General features: G+C 35.0%; 1 protein-coding gene across 1 annotated transcript in view; it reads right to left on the bottom strand.

Annotated features, from left to right (window-relative positions):
• The window catches only part of LOC136837770 (uncharacterized), a 1,038,075-nt gene that overhangs the window by 413,963 nt on the left and 597,378 nt on the right, over positions 1 to 26,734 (bottom strand). The window contains exons 3-4 of the mRNA XM_067102702.1: positions 12,183 to 12,401; positions 1,637 to 1,792 (exon numbers count right to left, since the gene is read on the bottom strand). Coding sequence (XP_066958803.1) covers positions 1,637 to 1,792; positions 12,183 to 12,401 — 375 coding nt within the window. The remainder of the gene's footprint in view (positions 1 to 1,636; positions 1,793 to 12,182; positions 12,402 to 26,734) is intronic.

The following is a 26,734-nucleotide window of genomic DNA, read 5'->3' as shown; positions in this document are numbered from 1 at the left end:
TGGCGTCAAGACTAAATAATAAATAAATAAAAATAAATATATATATATATATATATATATATATATATATATATATATATATATATATATATATATATATATATATTCATCAGTGAATTATCAAATCAAAAGCAATATTTTTGTTCATGAGCAGAACTGAATTATCAACCTTCCATTTGAAGTTAATATTCACAATTTACAATGAATTTAATCTTCCTTTAATAACTGCCTGCATAACACCGGTTGCCTTTTCTGTGCATCTTAACCCCTGACTACCCCTAAATGCATTCTTTTATCAAAACATCTAAATTATTACCTTACCAAAATATTCCGGTTTCAACACAAATCTCTCGCTTGTTTCCGAAACATTTCTTAAAGCGGAATTCCTTGAAAGCCACAATAAATTTCCGAACATCACTAAAAGCTCTCATTAGTTGCCTAGTAAAATACTGCTATTCTCGGAACTTTCAGGGTTCCATCAAGGGACACCAATTTCACCTAACTTTTCCTAACATTACATTAGTTGCTCACAGAGAGAGAGAGAGAGAGAGAGAGAGAGAGAGAGAGAGAGAGGGGGGGAGAAGGGGGGAGGAGAAGGCTGCCCCGTAAACCTTATTTATCACATTCCAATCAAGACTACCAGAGCCAGAGCAAAGACAAACGCGACTACGTCCGCTTCGAGGGAAAAGAGCCCATGCAAGGAAGAAGCTCCGGTCCGGAGCAATAAATCCGTCAGACAGAAGCTTAGTTAGCGAGCCGTGAAGCAGTAATACGGGGATTCTCTCCATGACCCCGCCATGCCTATAAACCGATCTCATTACCTTCAATCCATTTACCCCGGCTGTAAAGGTGAAAGACGCCCTTCTCAGCATTAAATAACTCGACCTTAATGAAGGCCGTCGGCCTTTACGAGATAGCGGCTAATCTTAATGGAACAATAAAATCAAACATCAACATTCGACTCACTTCACAAAGAGCCGGCGAGTAATAACCATCCTCTCATTTCACATCGACTATTTATGATATTCATGGCTGATGCAGATAAACTCAATATTTTATTGAGAGAGAGAGAGAGAGAGAGAGAGAGAGAGAGAGAGAGAGAGAGAGAGAGAGAGAGAGAGAGAGAATACGGTAGCCAACCACCTCAATAAAAGGGATCTCCCAAAATTAAACATACATACAAGAAAATAAAGTTCACAAGACTATGCTAGAATGATTAACACCATAAACGAACAAGCACTGATTTTCTTAAAGCAACTATGAAATTTGAATATGACCACGTACAAAATCCAGACAATTAAATGTGGAGATAACCTTAACTGAATTAATTTTCCGAAAAAAAAACGAGAGCCCTTCTTTATCAAGAGCGAAAATAGTAAAGAAAGATCTGTGTGTAAAGTCTACCATTTGCCGCACAGAGTTTATTCCGTTCGCTACTCTTTCATTAGATTTACTTCTTCCTAAAGCTCAAGAAATATTAAAGCAAGAAAATGATACCAAAAATTATGTATTCTACCTCCATCCCCAACGAATGGTTTTGGTAAATTGTTTCCACCAGTCTCGAGAAAGAAAGAATTATAGTAGAGGGCAGGAGGGGGTAGGCGGTCTATGAAGTACAGGCCTCTTCCATACTCACGTTATATCTGCCAGGAACGTAGATGGGTTGATCATCGTAGCCCCGGTGGTCGGGAGATGAAGAATGGGAGGAAGTTTGGGACGAACTATGTTGACGAGGCTGGGACGATGATGACCCGCCACCGTCCCCATGCTCCTCTTCCTCATGACCTCCAAGCTAAAGATAGAAGGAACACGAAATTTGTTATTAACGAAAAGTAGAATAGCATAAAAATGGAAAAATCATAAAAGTAAACGAACTGAAGTTAACGCTTCTCATATGTAGAATGGGCAAGATTTTTATCACTGTGGTGCTAAGAAAAACAGCAAAGAGGATACGACGACAATAATAAAATTAGTCACCAAACTGTGCTCCTGTGGATCAGAGCACTAACTGCATTTAGTTAGTCGACTCTAGTGGGTCGCAGCTAGGGTTAGCAAATCATAAGACTAATGAGAAAATTCTGGCTAAGATTGCAGGAGCACCTTTTGGAGCTACCTTTCTCGAACGGCAAAAAACCTACATACCAGCTTCAATATATCAATAAAAATGCATATATATATATAATATATATATGTACTGGTAACATATTGGTTCACTATCAACAAATTCTAGTAAACTGCAAAAGATCGTGCAAAAATCCGGAAAACTCAAATACCGCAATATGAGAAAATATAAATGACCTCCAAGAAAGAAATGACTCCAAGAAAAAAAGAAAAAGGACGGAAATCTGACAAATGAAATAAACGAAAAAAAGTCTCGTGCTAAACCCAAACATTGCGGCAGAGTCTGGAAGATCCAATTTATACGTGGAGAAGAATAAGACGAAAATTAAAAACGTGCACTCAATGTGCGCGCACCTATGCGTGTGCAGTCGAGTGTGCGGAAACTTTCTATTCATAATAACAAACGTCTTAAGAAATCCTTAGACCCTTGAAGTCAACCAGGCCTCGATACCGAGTGAGTGAAAACCACAGGTTAATGAGATCCTTACGCACAACGCCCCACACACACACACACACACACACACACACACACACACACACACACACACACACAAGCGTTCATTCAAGGGCTATGTGCCAGTGGCTGAAGTAGGGAGAAAAGACGTAGAGATGAAAAGGGCATTAAAAAATATATCAAGATACCCCATTACGATTTCTCTCTCATTTTCTGCTTAGATATAAGGACCTATAGAAATACAGTTACCCTCTAAGATCAATGTGGTCTAAGATAAGTAGGTAATTAGTGGCCAAATACAAGAGTGTCTCTTCCGAAGGTTTTATTCTAATGATAACAACAACGGCAAATACAGGTTTTCAGGGAATATTAATACAGCACTGCTAATCTCAATGCAAGGCCAGATGGGATATTAGTGAAGACACTGACAAAAGATATAATGAATTGCAGAAAAGGTGAGGGCAATAATGAGGACAAGCCGGCCAGTTTCTATTATGACCCTTCGAAATAATTAATTAAGGTACTGAACTCATTCTGACTATCCGCTAACCTTCAATGCAGGGTGAGGACAGCCCATCCAAGTTGGCTGTTTCTTCATTTTGTCATTTAATACTATCCAGGGAAGTATTATTTATTCAATGATCTTATATAAATTCTTAAAGTGAACTTATTGGTTAATTGGTATAGCTAAGCTGATCCTTGCAAAATGGTAGCCTGTACGTGATGGTAAAGTATTGAAGTCAATACAAAGCCTCATGTGGCCCTTTAGACCAAACGAGGGGAATCTTATTTGGGAATTTTTGTATTATAATGACCAAAATTATAATAAAATGTTCGAGATACATAGTACAGAAAATATTCAGCATGTAAGAATCTCGTTAAAATATACAATTTCATCACTAATAATTTATCCAATTTACACAACATGAAAAATAGTTTCGGTTCTAAATTCAGACTGTTAAAATAATACGTAATAATGACAATACTAAAATAAACTGCTGCACTACATATATTATATTTTCGAGTATGTTGACTAAAACAATAATCTTGCTTTGGCAAAAATCTAACATTCCACGGTTTAGTGAAAGGAGAAGGTATACGGATCAAATATTTACAATGAAACAGATATGTGACCAGTTTAGAAATTGCGGCAGGCATGGACCTCGAAAAAACTTATAAAAAAGTTGAAAGAGAGACTGAAAGAATGAAGATGTATTGTTACGAGTCATTAAGATTTTATGATTGAAACAGAGTTAGAATATGTAGACAGGAGAGTGGCTGTTTTGGTGTGAGTGTGCCTGAAGGAAAAAGAACCACAAAGATGGAACAATGATTGCTAACGTTAATGGTAGGAAAATGAAAGCGGTTCATTATTTTTTAATAAATATTTGGGAATAAATATAAGAGCTGATGGCGGAATAAAACTGGAGGAGCATCACCGAATAGGAGAGGTATGAAGTTATCAGGGTGTGTACACACGACTGAGAAGACATAAACTGTCTACAGAAGCCAAAGTAGGAATGTATGGAAGGACTGTTGAACCAATGCTCCTTTATGAACGTGGTGTGTGCATGATGAATGTGAATGAAGAAAAGAGCTTGAAATTGCTGCCGAGGTAAAGTAAGGGAGAACAATCGTGAAAGATTGCCTTAATATACAAGAACATCACAACAGAGATGAGTGGTGCATTGTGTAAGGCGATTGGCATACTGCTGATGAGGGTTAAGTTGAAGAGAATTAAGCAGCTAATGTTATAGCAATTTTACGACACAGCTACAGGCAGCTCATCCACGATTTAGAACTTTAAGTAATGGATTTGGAAGTGACTTGTGTTGCATTTTCCCTGGAGCCACGCCTGCTAATACATACATACATACATACATACATACATATATATATATATATATATATATATATATATATATATATATATATATATATATATATATATATATATATATATATATATATATAATATATATACATCACATAGATATACATAAACATACATACATATATAAATGCAATATATATATATATATATATATATATATATATATAAATATATATATATTTACATATACATATATATATATAATATATATATATATATATATATATATATATATACATATATATATATATATATATATATATATATATATATATATATATGTCTTCTATCAGGGTAGGCGTATGGGCAAACTCTATTTGGGACCAACTAAGTATCTGTTGACTTTAACAATAAACTAGGCATGTGGTAGTCAAAGAATGTTGAGGTCGCGCAAACCTGGTTAAAAGGGGCACAAGGCTGGCAATCTCATCCCGAAAGTTATATAGCAAATCTGAAAGCTAACACCTTCTGCAGCCAAAAGAAGAATTATATATATATATATATATATATATATATATATATATATATATATATATATATATATATTATATAGAAATACAGATAGAAATTTCTTTGAATTTTTATGGAAAGAGTCAACACTATAAACCTAATAGAACTCCAAAGGAGTCTCAGCCTGCGAATAGACAAGTCATAGGAAAAGGCGACAAGTAATTAAATGTGAGGAAATAAAATAATGCACCCGAATTCAGGAGACGTCAGCAGGAAGCAGGAATAAATTTGCTCGTCGATTAAATATTTGGAGATTAGAAGACTCCACAACTGCACTAAGCAAACTATCCACATTTCAGTTGTAGCCAAACAAAACTCTTGGCAAAATGAGTGGCATTAAAACTGATATCAGAAACGACACACTGTAGCTTGTGCAGTTACATCAAAGGTTTCCAGCTTCAAAGTCATGGAAAAGTTTCGTCTCTCATCAAGTGTCTGAATGATCGACATCAACGAGCAAAATACATGATACGCACTTAACCTTTTGCCAGAATATCCCTCTTTTGATTATGTCGTTTCCCTCCCACACATTCTGGTGTTTAATTGCGACGATTTGGACCCTTTCTATTAGGTACTGTTTCTGGTGGCTCCAATACACACGAGAGTTTAAATGCGGCGTCTTTGCATAATTTGTGTCAATACCCTCATCATAACACTGGGTTATTGCAAGTAATTTCATTAATATTACTACTACTATCTTTATTGTTTCTCTAAAAACGACTGAACAGGTTAAATATCAAAATTCTATTTAAAATCATTATATTTGGAGATTCTATTTGCTTATTTTTGATTATTTATCACTTTTGTGACCAATTGACCTTGAAAACGGGTTATCGTATAATCATTTGGGTCAAATAATGAGGAGCCACGGGTAACGGTCTGTCAAATATCATGAAAATCAAATGGAAAAGTTTTATTAAAATTAATAGCAATACAGCTAAAACAAAGTTCACCAAGATAATGGTGAAGTTTTTAAAATAAAATTGAAGTTTTAGTATTTCATTAAGCCATTCTAGTTTTCAGTATAGAGAGAGAGAAAAAAATTTTTTTTTATACGTGGTTTTATTAAGGAGGCTTGAGGACTGCCATGTATTCACCAACCCCCTTCCCCGTTTCGATAGTATACATTTTTGAGGCAGCAGTGGACACTCAGGCTAGTAATTTCTCTTTCTAGCTACGGCCCGCAATGGTCAACTAACAATTAGGTATATAATTTACTGCTTAGGTCAACACAAGGTATGGGATCGTACCCACTCGCTCCTCGGCCGAGGGGGTATTATGCCAATTCGAGATTCGAAACGCGTCGTCGGGTTGTGAGCTAGACGCGATACCACCAAGCTATGAGGCCTGAGAGAGGGAGGAAAAGTACCACAGCTTATTTTTGTCTAAATGGAATTACCATGGCATTCATATAAAAAAAAATTTACTCTTCAGGAAAAATCTGAAAGACCTGAACGCATTAACATGTCCACGGCTTCTGTAAACATAACTGCATTACCTGGATAAATCATACAGATCCATTCGTTGCTTACATTGACATTTTCAGCAAGACGTAAAAAATATTTGATATCATATAAACGTGCCTTTTAGAGAAAATATTTATATTATGCTTTCATGTGTCTCTTCTACAAACTCGGTAAACACTGGGCTTCTCTTTGATGAAAACTGGAAACGCAGAATGAGAAAAAAGAAAGGAAAAATAAAGCAGAGCCATTTTCCGTTTCGATTAGACGGAAAACGATGCTTCTTAGTTTATTCTTTGGGATGGTATGTTGCCGTTCTTGAGTATATTTGAATGGACTCTTTCCAAATAAAGCAAGATTCTATATAATACATATGTGAATGGACTCTTTTCAAATAAAGCAAGATTCTATATAATACATATGTGAATGGACTCTTTCCAAATAAAGCAAGATTCTATATAATACATATGTGAATGGACTCTTTCCAAATAAAGCAAGATTCTATATAATACATATGTGAATGGACTCTTTTCAAATAAAGCAAGATTCTATATAATACATATGTGAATGGACTCTTTCCAAATAAAGCAAGATTCTATATAATACAAATGTGAATGGACTCTTCTCAAATAAAGCATGATTCTATATAATAAAACAGTTTGTTGCATAATTTCTTTTGCACGTTTTTTTTTTTTTTTTTTTACAAATCCGTTATTATTCTTCTAAATTCTGTCAACTATGCTTATTACTCGATCTGTTTAGAATAAGAAATTACGACCCATCTTCTGCTCTACAATTAAACGTAAAAATAACGTAACAATTAAATGTAAAAATATAGCTCTTCATCCAAAGAGCCACCTCCAAGAAATTAATAAATATTCTAAAGCATACCCATTGTCCTGTAACTAAATGGTACAGATTCAGTTTTCTCCTTAACCACAGAGTGCAGAAAGTTTATAAATTGACAACATTCTTCTTAAATTATTTGCAATCCTCCCCCTGCCTTTCCTGTCTCACCTTCACTTTCGTCAGCTCTCTCTCTCTCTCTCTCTCTCTCTCTCTCTCTCTCTCTCTCTCTCTCTCTCTCTCTCTCTCTCTCTCTCAATGGTAAAACATTAATCAATGAACGTAGGTTATAGGAATGTTAAGTCCCACTAGATAACAAAAGGCCGCTGCAAAGATGCATAAGGTGCTTTAGAAAAGTGGCGTGTCTTTTTATTGTTTTTAAAAGTTGCTGAATCATAAGGCGAATAAAATACTAGAATATAACATTCAGGGGCATGAAGTGAAATAATACTGAAATAGGGAATGTATATCCGTACAAAGACAATGACAAAACACTAACAGTGATCAGAGTTTTCTTAGATGTTATTAACAGGGATATATCAAACCCATCCAACCTAGAAATATCCTGTTTTAATATATAGGAAACCTGAATACAGCCGTATCATTAACAGTATCGAATGGTCATACATGCAATTCCAAACATATGATAATATGCACATCACGTAACCATATATATATATATATATATATATATATATATATATATATATATATATATATATATATATATATGTATATATAGATATAAACATATATGTATATATATGTATATATATATACATATAATTTGAAACTAAAATGGACAGATGGATAGATAAACAGATAAAATTAAATAGCATACTGAAGAAAACTGCAAGAGCAAGTACCAGCGACAATATCTAAAAGCAATATTATTTGGGCAAGCGCTCCATCTTACCAAAGTCTTTCTTCGCAGTGTATTTTTACCTTGAATTAAAAACAACAACATTCCAAGAGAAACACTGAGCGGGAGGCGAGGCATTATAAAAGGCGCACCTAACAGAAAGGAGAAAAAAATCCATTTCACTGGAACACGAAATTCTTTTAATGTACCCACAAAATACGAAATATTTTAAAACCTCGCGAGTAATTCAAGCCCGAAACGATTAAAAACGGCGCTGCAAAGGAAGACGAATCCTTTTTAAAAAGGATTTTGGAAATATGATCAGCCATTGTGTATTCAAAGAAAATACAATTCACACTCTCCCGATTCCGAGTTCTACAAAGGAAAAGTTAATTTCAATTTCGCAAAAATTAACATACATTCAACGACCTCAGGTGTTTACTGTCGTAGAATAAGAATGATATTTCCATACACTATAAGTTTTGTGTGCGATATAAAAAAGATAATTAATAACTACTTCAGCACAGACAAACAACTCTACATAAGACTGAGTAAAGTTTGCATTACATGCTTTAATGGTATAATCTACTTTAATGCCCATTTTTTAAAAAATAAAGGGTATTCACAAACCCAGTTTCTAAACAGAGTACAATTTAAATCGTATAATTGGCAACACTATATCCACTTTTAATCCTTACTTTCGGAATAAATTGCGTCAAACTAAGATAAGCCTATTAAAAACAGAAAAAGTAGGGGTAATCTTTTTATGCGAAGGTAAAAATGAAACCTGGCCATACTAACCTACTACAGTTGCCAACACCTAACCCAAAGTGACCTTCCCCGTACGCCGAAACTAATATAGGCCACTGTAACCTGACCCATTCCTTTCCCACGGCCTGAAAACCATATCCTAATGAAACAAAGGTTAGGAGGAAGGGTTAACAGGCTAAATAACGGCTCGTTTTTCTATCAGATGTATCGAACAGCTGTGTACCGTTTGGTAGCAACTTAGCCTGTTAGCTATAAAGCCAACGAATCCTGTGATATCACGCCAGAGAAAGGCTAAAATATTTTAACCAAACAATTTTCATCAGTAACTAGTTTTCGAAACCCTAATAATGATGGTTAAATTTAACCTTGACAATCAACTAATTACTACCAAATAATAGCACGCCCACAATGTAAGACTGTTCAAACAAAACCCTAAGTTAAATTCACAAAATAAGTGATGCCGTTTAGGCTAATTTTTTGGAAGATTTCCTAATTTTAAAATTAACTTTGAAACAGTTTATTATCAGCCACCTGAATTTTTTTTATAAGTTCTTTATTCTACATTTCAATCAGAACCAACTCTCCCTGAAAATCTCATTTAAGTTTGGTCTGTTTCTGAGACACGAGTCTGAATCGACGTGCGTCCGTGGGTTATTTCCAATATTAGCTTATTTTGGTTTGTTTTCTTATTCAATCTGCACATATGCTTTATACTCATGAGGACATAATCACTGTCTTTTACATTACCAGCCATACTCACAGAGTTCTCAAGATTTTTCTTTTTTTCTGATCCATAGTCAATTTTCCTTATCCTTTCCTTTTTTTTTCGACGGCAAACTTTCGTCGAACATCCTGGAAATTATTGTAACTTTTAAACAGACAAATCAACGTATTGCAACGAAAAAAATAAACCCGAAACTTCTCGTAGGAGAGGTGATTATGCGTCGTGAGAACGTCAGCCATGTCAAGATCGACCTTCATAAAGTTATTGGATCAGTAAAGACCTTCATCTACTTAAAGTTTGCTGCAGTTATACATACATTTCGAATAAGGTTTTTGTGGTTGATATGAAGCCGAGATATCTAGATGACATTAACAAAACTGACAAATCGCAACAGGATTTATTTTATGCGTGAGTGGCAACGGAACTGAAACTTCGTGCATCTATCCAGTCAGAAGCTACAGCACAAAGGAAGATTATGGTAAACATCCACCTTGAAATAAGTTTACAGCAATCAATGAAACCATAAACACGGGATACACAAGTAACCATAAAGTTTTCACTGTCAACGCTGCAGATAAACATGTAAAATAAAAGTTGTCCTTGCTCTGATGTTTGTTTTCCTTACAACTAAGGGAACGCCAAGAAAGTTACCTTTTCATCGTCTGTTTTCAGTTACTGCGATACAGATCCTGACAGATTCATGACCGGATTTAATAAGTGATCACGTACAGTGAGATGTGTAACTGAGGCCCACAGCTCCATGTAAAGAAGATACTATACCTCAACAGTAATAAAATATATACTCTACTTCATAACATTACATTTATTTCATCCAAAGCCCATCAAAATGTCGCTTCTGCTACATGTGAGGTCTAAATATCCGAAACTTGAAAAGTCAGACCGGCAGGTCGTTCCTTTCCCACGAGGATTGAGGAACACCGGAAATTCATTAGCTACGGTCTGCGAACCATTTTTTCCTATGAGAAATTTTGATTCTGCAACGATCCACAGAAACTATTGTCCAAACAGACGGAAAATTCTCAGATCGGACATGATTGAAAATCGTCACAAAATCATTCATCTCTCAACGGGCAACACCATATTGACTCAGCGGACAAGGTCATGAGGCACTAAAAACTTCGGTACGTATGAAAAACCACAAATTCGAGGAAGAAGGGATATTTCACAGGCAGTTCCGAGACGTTACGTCCCTTCTTTAGTGTGAAAACACTGAAAAGGAGATGTGATGTCTCAAAACTATCTGTGAAATATACTCCTCCAGGAATCTGTGGTTCTTCGTGTTTATCTAAATTCGATCTTGAGCATCTGACCTTATGCTACGTCTTCAATGCAACTGACGGAAGGACAGGATACTGAGTGCTTATGTAGCTATAAGGGCTAGACAAAAAAAAAAAGTAAGGACAACAAAGAAAACGAGTGGGTCATGACTCCAAGTCCTGCAATAGATCTGTCTCCTAAAACATGAATTTGTGGGAACAGTGGCAAGAAGTGAACCCTATAGCAAGGAAGCAAGAGATAAAGGTACAAGTTACTGAACCGAGTGTACAGGACATTGCTAATCTTACCTGCAGAGAACTTGGGTAGGTACCTTTAAACCATCCCGGTTCACTTAACTGTGTAATTATCTTAATAGACCTAATAATTTCATAACATGAAGGTACAACACATTTGCATTTTAAGGAAACAGGGAAAAATTCAACTGATAATTTGTATGCAGCATTTATGAACAGCTAAACATAAGAATGTAAAAATCAACGGAAAACTTATCACTCCGTTCCAAGAACTGGCAGTATGATTTTGATTAGCACTCCTGTGCAAAATGGTTTTTGAATACCACGTTTCTCAATCGAATCAATGGAATGCAAGGAGATTTCCACCTTATTATAATATAAAGTAAGGTAAAAGCTACAGAGTGTTCCATCAATTCTAACAAACATAGTGTCATTATCGTAAGTCTCCAATAATGAGAGAAGAAAATAAATACTCTAGGGGAAATTAACTAATGTTTCGGTAGCCTGGGAAATATTCCCCTCTCAAAATATTGATAATAATCAAACTACTGGATAGGTGGAATGTCATGACACAATTGCACTAGAAATCAACTCGACTCACTGGGCCAGACCTTAATCTATCTTGGTCGTTTTGCACTTGCGTTTTAGGACGATGCTGTGATGTAAGTGTGCGCTTTGGAACTTTTGCTCCTACTTCATAGGCCTGCTGAATTTCCAGTTTTCAGGCTGGTCTTCAAAATCGCTGAATATTATTCGTCAAAGTCCAGAAAAAAATGAAAACCAAGAATAAGAGCAATAGCGACATGACTTCAAAATTATACTAATAAAAAAATACGTTTGGTCCCTCCAGAAAGTTAATATCCACATGAAAAAACTATAACTTAATACTAACGATTATAAAAGCAATTCCGAACATGAAAAAGGATGCAACAAAATAGGTAACAGAGGAATAAGAAAACATATTATTTAAATCAAATGAAAACATCCAGCAGCACAAATACTCACGTAGTGCTCGTGTTGGAGAGACGCCCTTGAAGGAGAGGTCGGTCGCTGGATATGGTCGTCCCCAGTGGCGGAAAGCATGGGCGTCTTCACCCGATTGACCAGCTGCGCCCACGCCTCCATTCTCAACTTATCGAGGTGATCGAACACGTCCTGATAATGAGTGTTGAATTCGTCGGCGTATCTCGATGCCAGGCCTTCCAGGACACCTCGAACGCCATCCTGAAAGGACAACGACATTCGTATCAGAATCTGGTGTCTGGATGTATTTAGTAGAAAAATTCCGACTCGGATGCTATCACATATTTAAGCAACAGCATCTAACAATAAAGGTGTTATAAAATCACATGTTTAAGTAGTAGATAAAGTAATACAGATATTATAAAATCACATATTTAAATAATAAAATAAGTAATAAGTGTTATAAAAACAAATATTTAAGTAACAAAATAAAGTATTTACGGTGTTATACAATCACATATTTAAGTAAAAAATAAAGCAATAAAGGTGTTATAAAATCACACATTTAAGTAACAAAATAAAGTAATAACGGTTATCAAATCACATATTTAAGTAACAAAATAACGGGGTTATAAAGTCACATATTTAAGTAACAAAATACAGTAATAAAAGTGTTATAAAATAACATTTAAGAAACAAAATAAAGTAATAAGGGTGTTGTAAAATCACATATCTAATAACAAAATGAAGTAACAGAGGTGTTATAAAACACTGTGCCAGAAGTAAGAGATTAGTTACATATATAAATCATCAAAAGAAAGGTCACATGACAAGAATGCTGTAAAAAATTAATAGGTTTGGGATTCATATCAATTACGAAAAACGGAGCATGCCAATGACAGTAATAACAATTAGGAAACATCAAAAGCATATAAATAAAACACAAAAGCAAGATTCATAATGTTATCACTTTGGAATGAATGGCATTATCAGCACGAACACTGAAGAAAGACAATGAGCATTAAACCAATAATGACATTAGAGCAATAAAAAGTGACAACACTTACATAATAATAATAATAATAATAATAATAATAATAATAATAATAATAATAATAAATCAGCGCCGGCCTAAAAAAGACATTTAATTTTGGTGCGCCCACTCAGTGCAAAACATCAAAGGCTGTGACATAATTAAACTACTACATGCATTCATCACAGCATCCACTGCCTAGTAAATCACCACAAGAGCTCAGTGGGCTGGTAAAAAACGCATGGGCGCAATCACACGCTCAAAATAACAAACAAATTCCAACAATAACTGTTTTCACGCCAAATGCTATCATTTATTGCTCTCTCTCTCTCTCTCTCTCTCTCTCTCTCTCTCTCTCTCTCTCTCTCTCTCTCTGAATGTTTTTTTATGAATATGGTTACTTTAAAGGACAATTAGGGCGTTATGGCCCAGAAAAAACTCATTGCTGAATCTATTGCAAAATACAGATGTGTATTATTAACAGAGGCTTTCCTGAGAGAGCAACGCACAAGAGAGATATAGAGAGAGAAAGAGAGAAATTTATAATAAAAATTGATCATCGTTATCCAGCCAATGATTAAATGTTGTAGCGTCGTAAATGAACTTACTAACAGATCATATAGTTTACACAAAGCGTAACAATGACTGTCTGAAATGGCAAAAACCAGAGGAAAACATCGTTCCCTTAGAATTAAAAAGAAACATAAAATTAAAGCTGTCCCTGTACTGCAAAATTAATGACTGATTTGGAAGGACAAATAAACATACTGAGTGAAATATCTGTAGACACGAGACAGGAAAACATTTATTGTTAACAGAATTCACTGAATAAGACTATGATTAGCCTACTTACTTAACGGGAAACGTTTCTGAGCGCAATGAATCTTCATAAGGATGCAAGAGAGACAAGGATATTCAATATACTGCATAACTCTGAGTACCGGTACAAACTCTTGTCCACCAGAATCTGTTAGCTAGCAAGATCCTCAAATAGCTTATATCAGAAATTGCTGGTCGAGGTAATTGTTATTAATGAATTCGGTTAATGAATCTGCGAAGTGGCTTTGGAGGGTTTAATTCTTTAACAGCAGGAACAATTAACGAGACTGTTTCAATAACGGCAGATAGTCAAATTTTCATCAGTGCTCATCCAAAATGAATCATCTGAAGCAAAGCGTGTACACTTGATGTTTCCATCTGCGTTCATAAAAAGAGTCTATTCGATTTCTAGATCTCCTGCTGTCACACATTCACAAAATTGTCAAAAATGAAACGAACGCAAACTTCCAATACTAAAAGTTATTTTTGGAATTCAAGACAGTCTGGTGCTTTGACCTCATACCAGAAAAGTCCTTGAAAAATGTTCCTCAATCCGAGTCAACAACAAAATCTAATCATAGGGTCTTAGGCCCATAACGAACATTTCAGAAACTCAGATAAATTCAGTTGATATTCAAAATTATTCAGTTACAGGCTAGCGCGGGACGCCCCATTATATTCCAATATGTCAACTCTTGCAAGAGAAAAACCTCATTGTATAAATCACTCATTAAAGACGGTGTGACTGTTAACGCCTTCAACATCTGAAAGTATAAGTGGCATGGATGTTATTTCAACTGCAGAGAAAATGCTATGTGAAATATTATTTGTAAAATAATGTACCCCCAAAAAATAGAACAGGATACAAGCAAAAGACAAGAAGAAGACACCGAACCCCTCAAACCCCTGTCTTCAGCTCCTCCTGTTGACGGCTACTGAATAGATAAGAGCTAAACTCACATGGTACTCTCTTTCTCTCCTTCCTTCTCCAGAAAGCCCACACATCTCTTGCTGTCTCGTAAAACCTTACCACTGCTGTAAATCTCCAGCCCTCCACCAAATTACTTTTCCTGGGTCAGTCAATAACAGGAAAAGCTGACCTCCTTCAGCCCAACATCAGCGAATAGAATCCCGATGATAAGACAATGTCACATTTTTTCACCGATATATGCTAATGGATGCACGGCCAATGTTTTGGTCCCGGGAAACAATCCATCCACCCATCTCGCGTCTCCTCCATCTTGCTGACTTCAATCTTCATTCCTTCCCTCGACTTCATTTTCCCCCTTCTCTGGTATCGGCTCATGTCCGTTGTTCCAACTTCTTCTTTGAGGCGGATACCAGTAGCAAAAGAACAGTACCCCACTCCCCTGACAGAGGAGGGGAATGGTTGGGGGCGGAAAGAGGGGTGGGGAGAAGAGAAACTACGCGCACATTCGTGCAATACGCTGAGGGGAGGAGAACTGCTACGTACATGTTCGTGCAGCACACCCACATCGACACAAGAGCCATGTCGTCGCAATTTATTGCCTTCTCTATTAGCTCTTACTGCCACGTGATTCGACAATTCTGGCCTCCCATTTCTTGTTTATGGCGCACGTTGCTGACACCCAAATATAATCACAAAATAAGTTAATGAATTGCTTGAATAAATTCCCCAGTTTCTATCTTCCTAACTATCTACCGCTCGAAAAACATTCTCACATAATATTTTAATCCATTTGTGTGAAATTAGCATATGTATTAAAATCAGTAAGAATAAAAAAAGATGAAAAGAAATCTCCCTGAGAATGTTTCCCACAGCATTATCAAATGCCGTTTGTTTTATTCCCACGTAAATCTCCATCCTGGATCATATTTCAAATCCATACACTGCACCGGCCCAAATCAGTTTCCGCAGCAGGTAAGTAGGAGCCTTTCAGCTGTTGTACTTATTCTTCTGAATCTGATCTTCAGTCTCAGTTTATATTTATTACTGTGTATCTACACTCAGTTGCGCAGGTACAATATAGCGATAATATGAGGTAATTTGCAATTATTCAGCTTACAGTCGAAAGCCTAATAAAGGAAAAAAAGTAATCGCCTTGCACTGTCAATGATATTAAACTAACTTCTAGTGCGATAGTGCAACTCAGCACAACGGAAACCACCAACGTAGGTAAAAGAAGAAAAAAAAAATATAAGAAGGAAATTGAGAGAAAAACGAGGGCTAGGAGAGGAGAGCGTGAGAGAGGAAAATACCGGATCAAGACTATGGGAGACCGGATAAGGATCCACCATCTTTAGTTTATTGGTATAAAAGAGGAATTTTAGGGCAAGACGTACACAGCACATGGTCCCGTCCGGAGAAAAATGATCTACTCTCGGAAATTAAGAGGAATGGCCCATGTTAAAAAGAACCACGCTTGTTTTATGCAGCTGTACGAGACTTGTTTTCTTCCTCCCAAGACGCATAAACACTACAATACCAAACGGCGGAAAAGAATTGCATCCATTTGTATAACGGGATGAATGCCTTGACAACAGCTGGAAAAACGCACCACGCTGGTTAGTGCATTAGAATTAGGTCTTCATCCTGACATTAAATTTTGTGGACGTGTACAGAAATATGGTTATGAAAATGCGTACCTCAACGACCGAGAGAGCGCATACAGAAATGTCTACATTTATGAGACTAGTTGCACTTTTAATCAGATAACCTTCAAATACTCATATATATATATATATATATATATATATATATATATATATATATATATATATATATATATATATATATATACTGTATATATATATACACATATACATATATATATATATATATAATATATTTATATATATATATATATATATATATATATATATATATATATATATATATATATATAATGAGCATAAAGAGAGAAAGAAAGGGATAAGAAGGATATGGATATGCATACTAAAAGTCATGAATAGCATACAAATAGAGAGTGTAAGGAAATAAGAATATCAAAACAATTCAGTCGAATCCTCTAGCACAAACGATTCACAATAAAACCACTACAGTATTATGGCAAAGATTTAACAAAACAAAATTATTGACAGCTAATGAGAAAAAGGACCAAATGAATCGAAAACAAGAAAACGGGGGCAACTATGGGCAATCCCATTTGCTTAAGGCCTTGAATAATTCACAAGGCTGCAACACAGTACTGAAACTCACCGTAATGTTACGGACACTCGACGTTTTAGGACAAATTAAGTTTGTTGTTAAAACAGGGACAAATTTAGTGGGAAGAACACTAGCTCATCACAAGTATGAGCTTGTGATGTAACCTTACAGGGTCCTTTACAGGAGAAGAAGTATGTATTATCCTCACGACGCCTGATAACTTAAAATCATTCATTCATTCTTCGTTCGGGATATAGAATCACAATATGAAGTAAGGCAGTGCCAAATTCCTTACGAGAATAAAACCAGGGAAAATACAAATGGGAAATAAAAGATAAACAAACAAACGAGAAAATAAAATGATAAAAATAACTGTTAGCAATTGCTTTATGATTTTACTACTTAAAAGTGCAGCTAGATATTTAGTGCACAATCATATAGCTAATAGATTACAGAATAAAGATTCGTACATTGTACCTTTCCTATGTATTGTACCTATCATATATGAGACATTCTCCAAGAAAACATAATTTATATCTATAAGGGTATGAAAACTATTATACAATAAGAAGATGAAATATACATACATACATTCATACATACACACACATACATATACAAACAAGCAAAAATATATATTATATATATATTATCACTTACACAACTGTTCTGTGCATTAATGCAATTAATAATAGAAACTCACTTAAAGTGGATGGATAATTGTCTCCGCTAGATACCGCCCAATTTAAATGAGGTCCTGTTATTAACATAAATACACACACACACACACATATATATATATATATTATCTATATTTATATATATACATATATACATACATGTATATATATAATATATATATATATATACATGCATACATATATATATATATATAATATATATGTCTAGAACACCTGTCAACTTCAACTTATTAGTGTTGTTTCTTGAGGTGCGCGTTGATAAAAAAAAAAAAACGGACGATAAGATGTTTATTTGGTGTTTAAACATACATAGATACATACACATAAAACATTTATGTATATATATATGTACGTACATAGAATAAAATACCCCTTAATATCGAATTCACTCTTCCTTGTGAATAACTTACACCCAAAGCGGAATTATACAAGTGCACATGTTCCGGCTAGGATTTGAACTTATGCATTTTGTATAACAATGACTTATCTATTCAGTGGCAAACTATATATATATATATATATATATATATATATATATATATATATATATATATATATATATATATATATATATATATATATATGCATATATATATACATACATACTCACAGTGTTTTATCACAATTCATGTATGTGTAAGATTCAAATTTGCACAGGTTCTAACCCTAGGCGGAGTACGTGCGCTTCATAATTCAGCTTTGCGTGTAAGTTATTCACAAGGTAATGGAATGGAATGGAATATACAATTTTGGCCAAAGGCCAAGCGCTGGGACCTATGAGGTCATTCAGAGGTGAAACAAAAACTGAGAGTAGAAAGGTTTAAAAAGTGTAACAAGAGAAAACCTCGCAGTTGCACTAAGAAACAATTGTTAGGAGAGGGTGGAAAACAACGCCCGAAAGGACGCTGCAAAGAACCTTATTAAATGCCTACACTGCACCGCATTAATTGCACTGACGGCACTACCCCCCTACGGGGTTCACAAGGTAAAGTGAATTCGAGATAAACGGATATTTGTTGCTTCATATATATATGTACATATATGTTTTTGTGTATATAAATATATATATATATATATATATATATATATATATAATATATATACATATATTTATATATATTTATATATCTATATATACACACATATACATATGTGTGTGTGTGTATTTAAACGCCAAATCATTTCAGTGTTTTCTAAAAGCGCACCTCAAGAAACGACCATAACAAGTCGTCAGGAATTCAGCGCATGTAATGCTTAGGCCTAATTCCAGGCTATTTTCAAAGCCAACGGAAAAATTGTGCGTCCAAAATTACAAGAAGTCAGCTAAAGAACACATAAATAAGGGACAACTGTACGGTGCTACATCTTTCTTTTTAGTGTAATAAACAAATCAATGAATTTTCACAGCTTTAAGTAAGACTACCTAAGATCATCGCTAAGGGTTCCTGCTGTCGGGTAGGTTACTCTAATATTAAAGAGTTCTAAGTTCCACATGATAAATAAAGATAGAGATCTTAACTTATAAACTTTTTTACGGTATCTATTGACATCCAATGACCTCTAAGTTCCAGCATTAGGTCATTTGGTCACATTCTTGTAGTCCAGTGTGATTTGCATCTCATGTAAAACAATTCCTTGTGGTTTTTTTCTGGGTATTTTCTGGCAAAATTTTTCTCACTACTTCCTTCCAACAGGTACCACCTCTTCAATCTCCCAAATTCCTCCCAAAATTCAGTGGTAAAGGACTGATGATATCCTTATTCAACGCTACGACAATACAGCCTGTAAAGTACCTAGTGTGTACAGTCCTTGCTCCAAAGGCAAAATCGCAAAAGAGATAATTTTCACGACAAGGAAAACACAAATATGTCAGAGAAAAACAAATGACTAGGCAAATTTATCACATACAGAGGGGAAAATATTTCTAAATCGAACAATTCGCTACAAATAACTTGGTGTTAAATTGCACATATAAAGCTAAGGCAAGTAGGACATAGGGTCCAGGTGATCTATGTTTTTCTTGAATGAGAACCCACAATGCGGAAATTGGTTCAATAATTTTTAATTTGTTTTTATTAGATTAATTTTCTACAAAGTTAGCACAAATCGACGTACTAGTCCGATTTCTACTGCAATCGATTATACGAATAACTAGACGGAAAAAGTTAAATTAAACAGACGCTGGTGACGGACCTAAAGTAAAACCAACAAAACAAATAAAGAGGACTGACTCTCTCTCTCTCTCTCTCTCTCTCTCTCTCTCTCTCTCTCTCTCTCTCTCTCTCTCTTTGCATTCGTTCCTTCAGTCTTTCTTACCTGAAATCCGAATTATCAAACCAACGGAAAAATAGACTAAACTCTGAATTTCGTTGAGGAATCATATTTTTAGACCATAAACACATCACTAATTGTGAATTTATGCAAACTGTGTTACAAGTGGGTGTTGAATAAATGTCAAAAACGTTTGGCATTTTTTCCTTCCAAGCATCCTCATTTTCCATTCCCTTTTATTCTGTTTATCACATTTAACTAATGGCAAATGTAGATTTTTTTAAGCATGGTCTGAGAAAAACTTAAATAGTAAAAACAAGACACTGTGGTTATCCGACACGCAGAAACACGGTCCTATTCCCTATCCAAATTCGACTACCATTTTGTTTCTAGAGGCTGCGCATGGCCACATGAGAAACAGACACTTATCATCTCACCAAGGAGTGTATCTGAAAGCCGAGACACATCCCTCTCCATGTGACAGGAAGGTACCCTTAGACAATTGGCCCTGCTACTATTTTGGGTCACAAGCCCCACCCCTCAAGACTAATGAGATGGCCCATGAGCCATCTACAAACTCTTGATAAGACCAAGTAGAGAAGAGGCTGAATCTAAGGTCCGTTGCGACTGAATGTTTAAAAGTTTAAGCAGAACTGAGGACACTCGGTGCATAGATAGGAAAGCCCTCGTCAAAGCTTAGTTATTCAATTTCTACAAGTGGGGGTTACAACTGCTCTAAGTCTGTCTGTGGACATGGAGGATGGAGCAGCGTTATCAAGGCATTTTTTCTATAAATTACTTCATTAACTTGCTTGAGATTGGGTTACTATTTTATTAGCTGAAATTGCTGATTTATCTGTAACTTGGAAGAATAAGTAGTGAGGCAATTGTAAATGCCATGATTTTGCCTTTTTCAAGAACATTATAATTCATGAACTCCAGATTTATGCTTAAATGTTATATAATTTTACACGAATTCCCTTACGGAGCAATTTAACCTTTATTTAGTTCTATCCACAGATACTGTTACATAAAGGTTATTTTGGTATGCGTGTGTCTGTGCGCATAAGGGTGTGAGTTACCAACAAAAAGTTAAGTATACCTTAGTTTTACCAGACCACTGAGCTGATTAACAGCTCTCCTAGGGCTGGCCCGAAGGATTAGACTTATTTAACGTGGCTAAGAACCAATTGGTTACTTAGCAACGGGACCTACAGATTATTGTGGAATCCAAACCACATTATAGCGAGAAATGAATTTCTATCACCAGAAATAAATTCCTCTAACTCTTCATCCGCCGGCCGGAGACTCGAACTCAGGCCCAGCGAGTGCTAGTTCACAGCTCTACCGACTTTCCCAGCGAAGAGCTGAGTTACCAACAACAACCGATTGGTGTCCAACACTACTAGCAAGTCTCGTCAAGACCATCAATGACAAGGATTCAACTTGAACTTATTAAAAACACTTTACAGTCCAGCTCACGATAAGAAAAATGGGAGGGAACTGTGGAAAGCGTGAGATTCGTAGCGTGTTATGCATTAAATTACAAACACAGGACAGAAAGGAACTTTGTAAAATTAATTTCTGCTGTACCGGATAACATTAGAAACTAAATGTACCTAGGGAAACGCTTTTGATTACTTTTTACTGAACATGGTATTTAATATAGTAATTATTTCTTTACTGTCTTATTTCCTTTATATTCATATTGCTTCTTTCATGTGATTTTTGCAAAGTACACAGTTTTATTATTCCTAGATATTAGTTGCTAATTAATTCTGATGCTGCTGAATTCTCGTAAACAGAAAACAACAGGAAAGAAAATCAGCCATTACTTGATTTTCACTTGCACTACATTCGAAGCACTTCTTACGCAGATATTTGATCAATTTTACACAGATTGTTAATTTGTGAAATAAAGAGGCTATTTTTGCGAAATTCCTTTTAATCTCATCATCTGGCTGTAAATTAACTTGTATTTGTGTATTATTTGCACTTGCATAAGCGTTCAAATAAACAATGATTGCAAATTAGCACTCCCTAATGAAAAAAACGTATACTTCAATCTCTCTCATATAAGTTTACAATTAATTTGTTGACGATATAAATTAATTTACGGCAATTAACTATAACTTATTGTCCCACATAACTGCAATACACACACAAAAACACACACACACAGACACACACACACACACACACACACACACATATATATATATATATATATATATATATATATATATATATATATATATAATATATATATATAAATATATATATATATCTATATTTATATATAAATTTTACGTTAATGCCTTGAAGAATCAAACTCAAAACATCAATTAAATCGACAACTTAATCTCATTTAGAGGTCTAACAAAATTCTAAGGTCACTGATTTCCTGGATATTACTTTAAAAAGACCAAAAACCGAACCAAATAATTTTTTTCTCTCTCTCTCTCTCTCTCTCTCTCTCTCTCTCTCTCTCTCTCTCTCTCTCTCTCTGTTATGGTTCACGATAAGGTGTATATGAAATGAGTAGCCTTTCACTTTCAACTCAGTATTTCCAAAGATAAATTAAAAGGTGGACATTTTCTTACTCACAGCAATTTTAATTATAAAACATTAAAAACGAATGAAAAATGTACATGGCTACGAAAACTACACATTTCTTACGATGAAACAAGCGAAAACTTCGGTAACTTTGATACATACAATAATGAACGGTATTTTTTGCTTCATGTTTTACAATAATTCCTGTTTTACTTGAAAAAAAAAAAACCATGTAATTCAAGATAAGGCAGGTGAAAAAAGGGCGTGGCTATGTAAGGATTCCAGAGTCATCACATAGGTAAACTCGAACTGACAGTGCGAGGATTCCAGGATCGTCATCGTAGACTACATGTATATAAGATCTGGGATTTCTACGCCTTTGTAATCTTGTAAATAACTTTAAAAACGGTGTAGGGAAAATGGTAATATACAATAATATACAATACAACAAAATAAGATAAAAAGCGTTGGGGAGAGAGAGAGAGAGAGAGAGAGAGAGAGAGAGAGAGAGAGAGAGAGAGAGAGAAAGGGGGGGCAATAAGCAATACATTTATATTCTGGGAGCCTTCTAACATTATTTCGAGAACTTACGGGAAAAGGAAGGCTATGGGCATTAATGCCGGTCGCTTAGTATGCTCAGCTGTTCCCAATTTTTTAAACATCATATAATAGAAATAATCATCAAACACCATGCAACATGTAAAATAATTAAAAATAATATCCAAGACTGTGCCGTATTTGCGCTAGTACAATAGTGCCAAAAAAATTATTTCATAATATATTAAATAATTAAGGCTTAAAGAATAAATGAAGCAATTTTCATTAAAACAGTGTTTTACTGAACACATCCATATACATACACGTACATATGTATATATATGCAATATATATATATATATATATATATATATATATATATATATATATATATATATATATATATATATATATATATATATATATCCTGGATTTTCTGTTTCTGTCTCTCTCTCTAACTTATCGCTGAGTATGAAAATAGAAGAGTAAAAAAATGGTGCGTGACAAGAAAATATATATAAAGAAAGATGTGCCGGCGTAAGGTCCATGTTTGTTTGCGAGTGAATGTGCAAGCGTGAGACGTGGAAGAGCAGATGTTGGGAGGATGAAGGAAGGAGGATAATAGGCTCATCCTTCTCCATGGAAAACACGGGGTGACTTCAAGGGAGGGTAGGAGAAGGAAGAAGACATGTTGATACCCAGGGAAGGAGTGGAACCAAGGGATGGGAAGGGAGGGGGAACATTAGGGTTGCAGACGAAGGAAAGGTCATTGCCAGTAGGTGCACAAGAGATGATGGGTGGGAAAGGGGGGAGAGGGAAAGTAGGAGTAGGGAAGAAATAAGACATGGAGGAGGAGGAGGAGGAGGAGGAGGAGGAGGAGGAAGAACTGGGTAAATAGAAGAGGAGAAGAAGAAAGAATGGAGAGACGGCATGACACACGAACACGGTGAGAGCGACCTCCGTCAAAGATAGAGATCGTCTTGTCTCAGCACTCGCTCTATTTTTGAGGATCAAACCTCTCCTTTGACTGAAGGCAACAACTGCAAGCTCACTCTCAAAGACACAAAGGTGAATGCCAAACACTCCCGACTCACTGTACCCAGACCCGGGACCCCCTACAGCCTCACTTTTTCCCTCATACTACACTCGTTCCTAAAAGCTTGTTTGATAATGTTTCTCATTTCTTGATCTAAAAGAACACAATTCCCAAAACGAGTTTTCAGAGCGAAAGGACTGCAGCGTTTTAAATGGCAGAATAAGAACATGATTTAGCTTTCTTTTTTCCTAAAGGCCCTTGCCAAGAAAGCAGCTTTCGTTCTCACGGTACATCTTACCCAGACATTTTCTCCTTGTTCGTAATTATCTAATTACGTAATACTCTTATATATTTCTACCTGCTTAGGTGAACTCCACGATAATACACAAAAAAAAAAAACTGAAACGCAACAAACTATGAGGTTTACTTCTCACCCTCTGCGACCAACAGCTGAATAATTTCCAAAGTGAATATTTTTACCTTTCAGTTATATATTTAAAATTTATTATAAACAGCAGCAACAACTACTAATAATAACAATATTATCCTGCAGAAAAAATATGTAGAAGCTGCAAATAATGGATCCAAAAATTATGGGTTATTCTATGCTCTCCTTTTTAAAATCTCTCCTTTATGAAAATAATCATGTACTGTACTCTAATTTATTTTCAATTCTCAGATGAGAAAAATTAAAAAGGGAATCTCATCGCTATTATTTTTCAAAATAAGCAAATATTCAATACCTTGTGGAATAAGATTTTCAGAACAGACGCCTAATTTCTTTTTTTATAATTAGTCAAGATAACCACATAACGAATAAATAAAAGTAAGATGCAAACAAACGATTTTTTTACATACAATAATACAATAACAGCAACACCATCAGAAAAACGAAGCCAATGGTGTATAGTACATTTTATTAACATCGTAGCCTCTTTAACAATAACCATCGATATCCATATAGATTTGTATAACAAGGGTGTAAATAAATTTTTCGTCACCATCAGGTTGCTGATTTGTGTTTAAAAATGTCCAACAGCATCAACACGAGTTCCACTTTTCTAAAACACAACTGAATTTGAAATTCTGAATTTTTTTTTTTCACTACAATGACATATGCGAACCATAAATACTTATTATTGTAACTCCTGTTGTTCTGCTAAAACCCATTGTATTTTATGTTCTACGCAATTGGTTTGTAACAAAAAATTTTTTTTCTGTATTGTAGCTTTAATGCAGTTTAACTTATTTTGTGCAAGATGTTTTTTGAAAGATAACATTCCTTTTTCTATATTGAATAGCACATTACCGTTAGCAGCATGATACCGGAAGGATAAGAAGAATGACCCGAGAAGACGATCTCTTAAGAGTTTTCGCAGCTGACAAAGAATGCGATCACTGGAATTAGCCTTCTGACAGAAGGAAAAGTCTTCTGTGCAGATGTAACGCTTAACCTTCGTAACTGAATAACATTTCTTCTATAACTCAAGGATTTCTGCTTTGATATATCAGAAGATTTCAACGTACAAAGTGATTTCACAATTAAGTCCAAATCTTGCATTCAAAACGAATTACCAGTTAGCATTAGATATCCGCATAATCATGCTATTAACTTATTCTCCCAAGAGACAATAAATCACTGAACTGCAATAAGAAACCATCTTTTTTTATTATTATTAAATCTGACTTACCGTTGCCCGGTGCGAGTCTCAGAGTGCTGTATCCAGAACACCTTACTACATTTGCATCTTGGGCCGTTGCATCCAAGAAAGATGGAGAGATAGCAAGGGAGTTCAACTCGGCTATCAACATGCAACGACTTCAAGGACGCAAGATTATGCATGTCCTGGTTTCATTTGCTGGAATTTACGCCTGCTCCTTACCAGTAAAATTGCTAACAAACCGTTTTTATTCATTTTTTTAAATCTTAGCCGCTGTTACATCATTCGTCTACTGAGTATGGAAGATTAATTCATTACTTAACAATTTACAATTTTTTTCATTCATTAGTTAAACTATTCATGTCTCTACTAGCATAAAACAAAATTTATAATAAAAAAATGTATCTGTAGTTGAGGGGATAAGAGCGGGGTGGTTTGAAAGTAACTACTGTACATTCATCAGCTGGAGGATGTTCAAAAGATAAGCAAATTAAGGGGAAGTGCTTTTCATCTCCAGAAGCCCAAGACGTCTTTTGCGCTTATCTTCATTTGTAACAAAGCCATTAAGTCTAATCAAGAACACAGAAAAGAACATTGCACAAGATCTGCTACTTACGCAACTGAGAGCATAATGGTAATACCAATAAAATAAAATGAGAAAGTAAGAGAAAATATTGCTAATACCATTATTTTTTTTTATTACAAACAGGAGCAAATTTGAACATTCTTGAAAACAATTATAGAGTTTTATATATACATATAATATATATATATATATATATATATATATATATATATATATATATATATATATATATATATATATATG

The sequence above is a fragment of the Macrobrachium rosenbergii genome, chromosome 4 (assembly GCF_040412425.1).
Source record: "Macrobrachium rosenbergii isolate ZJJX-2024 chromosome 4, ASM4041242v1, whole genome shotgun sequence".
In the NCBI taxonomy this organism is placed as follows: Eukaryota; Metazoa; Arthropoda; class Malacostraca; order Decapoda; family Palaemonidae; genus Macrobrachium; species Macrobrachium rosenbergii.
This window is presented reverse-complemented; position numbering and strand designations above follow the sequence as displayed.